This window comes from Saccostrea echinata, unplaced genomic scaffold, assembly GCF_033153115.1.
Source record: "Saccostrea echinata isolate AGI-Se365-2 ecotype Australia unplaced genomic scaffold, CSIRO_AGI_Sech_v1 ptg000030l, whole genome shotgun sequence".
Taxonomy (NCBI): domain Eukaryota; kingdom Metazoa; phylum Mollusca; class Bivalvia; order Ostreida; family Ostreidae; genus Saccostrea; species Saccostrea echinata.
Genome location: NW_026889779.1, coordinates 23,852,579 through 23,859,071, shown reverse-complemented (window position 1 = coordinate 23,859,071; position 6,493 = coordinate 23,852,579). Strand labels below are relative to the sequence as shown.

The following is a 6,493-nucleotide window of genomic DNA, read 5'->3' as shown; positions in this document are numbered from 1 at the left end:
AGTATAGGTCTAAATGTAGAGCCCTTTACCGGTGTTAAGTGTATGAGTTAAAAAATTCTTGCAAGGGACGTAAAATACAATCGATCGATCAATCAATCAATCAGTCGAAGATGGGTGTATATTTTTCGAACTTTTAAAACAACTGTTAGAGCTTTACAATATACATACAATGGAACAGTCATTAGTCATTGAAATAATACTTTAATTGTTTAAGATTCTTCAGTAAATAGTAACATGAATTAAGGAAAACTCACAAAAAATTCATAGATCACTCGTTTTAGCAAAAAATCATCTTTAAAAATTTGCAAAATAAATTGCTTAAATCTCTAAGACAATTAAAAATTATATAATTATCAAAAATAAGAGAAGTAAAGCTATATTTTAAAATCTTTTTATTCAATGATCTTTCAGAACTCCGTGCTCGATATATGTATTTGTCACCCCACTACACCACCTCCATTACTGTTAGGATGGACCTGTGTAATAAGAAGTTTCATGCTTACCTAATTATTATCAATATTAAAAAAATATATTTCAAAAAGTGTAACCTCCCGTTTTCCATTACCGTGCTAATTCTGAACAAGCCAGTGATTTTATGATGAATGATCGGTGGACTTAGAAGTACTCATCAACCTCAAAATATTATACAAATATAGCCTGTTCGTGAGGTCGATCCATAAATATATCGACTTCACAGAAAAGCATATCGACCAAGCAGGAAGTGCATATCGGCTTTTCTGTGAAGTAGATATATATATGGATTGACCGAATGAAAGGGCTACATTTGTTATATTTTTTAGAGTTTGACAGGACAAAATTTGAAAATAATAAAGCAAAATTTGTTACCTTTATAATAAAAAAAGCATTATAGAGAATGTGCCTATTAACAAGGTTACATATTGTTTTATAATATTTTTTTGTTATCATTTTATGAAAAATATAGCAAATTCTTTTTATCATAAAGTAGATCAATATTCTAAGCATTGTTACATGTGTACCTCTTAACAATTGTTACAAAACATCACAATATATTACAATATTTAGGAACTAAAATATCTTTTTTTAGAAACATCAATTAAGTCATGTTAGTTTTGTAAGGTCAACATTATTATAGCTTTATAGAAGATTATTTCCAATTTTTAGAAACATCAGGTCGATATGTATTTCAGGTTCTTTAAATAGTAACACAAATTTATCTGCTGTTATATACTTGATCATGTTTTAGCCAATCAAAGAGCTTGGAATAAGAGAGAAAATTAATTTGAGTAATATTTCCAAAATTATTTTACTGTATTTCTCTCATTTGAGTGTAAAAATGACCACGTTTTGATTAATTGCTTTTCTATATTTGAAGTCCTACTAATATTGACCATTAATACGTACCAGAGTAGAGTCAATATATAGCATTAGTTCCCAAATTAATCAAATATGTTTGAATATGATTAAACTAACTAAGCTAATTTTTGCGCTGAGAAAAGTAATTATTTAAGTCTTATTAAATGTTAGACGTGAGGTGTACCGACCGCTGATAAAAATGCAGCAAATTCCGCTTCCGTCACACTGTGGTCACCTGGAGTAAATAACATTAATAAATAAACAACAAACATTAAAGTGTAGGCAAGTCATTCTTCAGATAAACAAATAAGGATTGAACTATATGTTAGTAATTTCAAGGAAATCAAAATACAAAAAGAAAAAAAAATCATCAAAATTTTATATCTATAAGTCTGTATTACTCTTAGTGGAAAAATCTATATTACATTCTGTATCGTAGTGTAATACCTTCATCTACTACAATATGAAACATGATTTGAATACACGATTCATAATTCATAAAAAGGAGATAGGAGTGTCCTCAATCATCTAAGTCGGAAATAGATATTAAAACAGTTCCTGTCTAAAGTTTATCAATGGGATGTGACCGCGATGTTATGTTTATTAATTAATAATATTACTGAAAGCAAATGTGCTGGGCAACATCATTGAACCTCTAAAAAAGCAATATAATAAAATTAGCTATTGTTAATATATATTATTATGCTTAACGCCAAGTTAAAACCATTGTAAAGTTCAGTCAGAGTAAAAGAATTTAAGCGTGTCAAATAGATTAATTCATGTTCACGAGACCAAATGTTTACTGGGAAAATATGGAAAACAAATTGTACATTTTTTTTTATCAATGAAGAAGCTACATGTATGACTGATTAAAAATTATATCAAGAAAATAATAGTGACATGCAGAAAATAATAGTAACATACACCAAATATCAGTTAATCTAATTTATTTGTAGTTTAATCTTTTAAACTTAAAAATGAAAACAGAAAGAAAAACTGAATCTGGGGAAATAACATACTTCACACATAAATCTTTTGGAGTAAACACTTAGTACACTTTTTATTTTTATCAATGAATGAAGTAAAGTTAAATATATACTTAATTTTACGTAATGGTATTTATATATAAATAGAAGCGAAGGCAAATTCAACTGTTTTAAAACGATGTAGATTAAGAGGCTCATAAATACGGCTTTTGTTTATTGACTCGTGTTACGGAAAATACTGCATTGCTACAAATGTAATAAACACCGATTAAGAGGAAAACATTATTAAGTCAAAATTTTCTCTGAATGTATTCACTCATAAATATTAGAGGACAAGATAATTCTCCCTCTGTTATCTTGATTTGTTTTTAACTTGAATATATTTAAAAATATTTGATCAACGACGACATTTTAACTATTAACAATATTCATATTCATTCCTACGTTGGATCAATATATTCCATTGAACTCGAAATAAAAGACACTATTGAGTCTGACACATTTGATTAAATTTGGATATTTTACCACAGAAAGACCCTAATGATAAACTTACAACCAAAGTTTATGATAAACTTTTTCATCCTTAACTTCCTTATTTATGAAGCATAACATTATGATAAATACGATGACTTCATTTTTCATTTATCGTTAACTTCCCATATCTATATAGCAATATACAATAATCACCCGCATATGGGGTTAATGTCTCCCAATTGATTCGACACAAGAGCATGTTCTACGTAAAAAGAAATTGAATAAATTGATGATACAAGAATTAACAATCTCGTTTAAAGTCAGGGTTTTGCAAATTCTATGGCAATAAAATGATCCTGTTTGCAAACACAATCCGTCGTTAGGTCGAATGTTGATAGACGTGTTCATACTTTCATAAGGTAACATCAACTTATTTGTCAGTAGGATGCCTTCAGCTTAAAAATTGATCGTACATAAATCAAATCATACTCTTGCGTATCGAATCAATTGTATTACCTAGACAATATCTGCAGGTGATAGCAAAATATTGCAAGATAAATATTGAAAGTTGACGATGGAAAAGCCAAGATCATCCTACTTGTCATATTGTTAATCGTTAGTTTCATGCCATTAACGTCGATATTCAGTAAAACATTCAAATACGAAACAAAAGTAACTAACTGTTAATTTGTAAGTCTTTACTGACCATGGGGGCTATCCATAGCCCTAAAATTGAATTCTATGTCAATCTTAGTCAGACATCCGTCCTGGTCCAAATCAAGATGGTCAAAAAGAATGCCAGAAATATGCGGGTTGTCATGGTAATCATGACTCCATTGTTTTATGAACTCTGCTCTTCCTGCACAACCATTACCTAAAATAGTGTCTCAAAGATAACAATATTAGGCGGTGTTGGTGTGTTGTTTTCTTAATTTAATTTAATTAATTTTACTTCTAAAATCCTTTAAAAGAATTTCAAAGGATTCAAGGTAATAAACATGAAAATAAAAAAATAATGATATTAAAATGCATTCATATAAAAGAAAAAAAACTTGCAAGTAGAAATTATGTCGTATACTACGGAAGACCATTTAGGGCCTACAAAAAAAAATTTGAATCCGACATAACGAATTTTCGAATTTGTTTAAACGAATTTAATTCGATATAACAATTTCTTTGAATTCGTTATAACGAATTCAATCTGCCGTAACAAATTTGTTGAATTCGTTATAACGAATTCAAAAATTTGTTATAATGAATTAAATTCGTTATAAGAAATTCCTTAATTTGTTATAACAAATTAAATTCGATAAAACGAATTCGACAAATCGTTATATCGAATTCCTATATACTTTTCTGTAGGATACGATTATTGAATTTGATAAAACGAATTGAATTCGTTATAACAAATTTTAAAATTTGTTATAACAAATTCTAGAATTCTTTTAAACGAATTTAATTCATTATAACAAATTTTTGAATTCGCTATAACGAATTCAATAAATTTGTTATATCAGATTGAATTCGTTATAATAAATTTAAAGAAATTGTTATAACGAATTGAATTCGACAATTCGTTATAGCGAATTAAAAAACATTTTTTGATAGGTCCTAAATGGGCCTCCGTAATATACAGTTGCATAATGTGAAATTTTAATTTAAAGTTTATTAATCAAGCTCGATTGTAAAAAGACGACGGAATATTATGGAATTACTTCTGACATTACGTAAGACGTGTACCGTCGTGGTCGAATCGAGTGACAATGGAATCAAAAATTTCCGAAATGGTCAGGTTTCCGTCATGGTCCTCGTCAACATTAGCAGCTACACGATGTGCAATCTCCGCAAATGTCAGACCGCTAGCACCAGCACTAAAAAAATCAAAATTAAAAAAAATAAGAATAAAAAAAGTCAAATAAGTATCGTTAATTTAAATAAAGAGAGGGTTAAGTTCATGTCACAGAGACTCTTCGGTCAAGTTGATAAATAGAGAGCATGACTTCTGCTATTAAAACTAATGATTTTGTGTAATTGTGAAAATTATGGTAGCGTAGTTCTTATCATTTCGGATTTTTAAAACAACTGTAATTCAAAACTTGATCTTTAATCAAGGTTATTAATTATTATAATTAACGGTATTCTTATAAAGTTTCTAATTCATACCAACTCGATCATTGATTCCATTTGTAAACCACATCTATGAAAGACATCGCTTTTTTCATTTGAAAAGGAATGAAATAATCTTACATGCATATGACCTAAATTCACGCACGCTACACATTTTGAAGAGCTGAAATTATGTAGCTATTTCCTTATTGAGTTCTTAGGAAAATTCGTCCTTGATAGTATTATCTTAAATAGAGGTAAGTAACAGAGTAATAAAATACAAAAGTATCAAATTAAAACATCTAAAATTTACCTGAACACAACAGAAAGTGATGAGAGAAAGATCAATGTCTTTAATACTGTCGACATTTCGGTGATACAAGTACAAGTGGTCACCTTCAACTAATAGTACATTACATGATAAGCGCCCACAGTGCGTGTAATGTACTATGTTGCACATGTACAATGTCTACATGCAGGAGTGCACTCTCTACGTTTTAAGTATTCTTTGTTAATTGTTAACTTCAGATTTTATTTGAAATGAAAAGTAAGGAGATTTTCAAAGATTTACATGTTTAGCTACTATATTGTTCCACTGAATAATTTTTTTTTACTATTGAAATGTGAAGGAAACGAACATTGATCATTCTCAAAAGTCCATTTAAATAATACAAATTATGAGCAGAGCCTACCAGACCTCTGAAAACAGAGGTGAAATCAGGTACGCATCCCCTGCCAACCGGTCTCACCCGCCATGTGTTCTTTCTAGGGATGGCAACGAATATTCGAACATTCGAATATTCATTCGATGAGTTGATATTCGAATATGAATTTAAGATTCGAATATTCGGTGTTTTTCAGATTTCATAAAAAGAAGTACTGTGATTAATAAATTTTGATTAGAACAGTGCTGGAATTATCCCTGTTTAATTTACTAGCAATCAATTTCGATCGCCTGATTTCTTTCACGTCTCATGTTGTAAATTTTGAATTTACTAGGGGGAGGTAAATGCAAAATTTACAACATGATAACTAGTTATCATGTAAAATTTGCATTTACCTCCCCCTAGTAAATTCAAAATTTACAACATGATACACTACTTTCTTAGCTTATAAATCTACTAAATAACATGTATTTTGGTTTGAGTAAGGTGTTAAAGAATTGTACAATAATGCTTTAAGATTTTATTAGTTAGATACGATCGGATCTAGAATCGAGGACAACAAATGAAATCTAAGAATGTCTAAAAGGCGTGAAGAGTATACTTATCAAAATAAAATTAATTGATCATTGAATGAATGTCCGATAGAATTAATCTGTAATTAATATTGTAAAGGGCTTAATTTCAGAATAAATGTGTAAATTACTTGATTATCTCGGGTTGTACATAATCCTGAATTTTATATTCATTATCGGGAAATTATTTAATTACCTAGGAAAATTGTCTATGGAAATTTTTGTTTACATTGTATCAAAGATTATATTCATATCTCTTATCAGGCAGATAATTGTAATTTATTACACGTATTGAAATATGAACAGTACTATACCGTTACGACTATCTTGCCTTTTGTAAGACGACTGGTTCCTC

General features: G+C 29.2%; 1 protein-coding gene and 1 long non-coding RNA gene across 3 annotated transcripts; both read right to left on the bottom strand.

Moving 5' to 3' along the window:
- Positions 1-375: 375 nt before the first annotated feature.
- LOC133196586 (uncharacterized) lies at positions 376-1,567 on the bottom strand. Its single transcript, XR_009722381.1, has 2 exons — positions 1,524-1,567; positions 376-476 (listed from the first exon to the last, which is right to left on the bottom strand). It is a non-coding gene; the product is annotated as an uncharacterized LOC133196586 (long non-coding RNA).
- Positions 1,568-3,488: 1,921 nt separating this feature from the next.
- Positions 3,489-5,322, bottom strand: LOC133196585 (uncharacterized). 2 transcript variants are annotated; one of them, XM_061332450.1, is made up of 3 exons: positions 5,215-5,322; positions 4,536-4,666; positions 3,489-3,669 (listed from the first exon to the last, which is right to left on the bottom strand). In XM_061332450.1, the coding sequence occupies exons 1-3, from the start codon at positions 5,268-5,270 to the stop codon at positions 3,494-3,496; spliced, it is 363 nt and encodes a 120-aa protein (XP_061188434.1). In that variant the 5' UTR covers positions 5,271-5,322; the 3' UTR covers positions 3,489-3,493. The 2 variants fall into 2 exon arrangements, with proteins under 2 accessions (XP_061188434.1, XP_061188436.1); XM_061332452.1 differs by having other exon boundaries at positions 5,221-5,319.
- Positions 5,323-6,493: the final 1,171 nt, after the last annotated feature.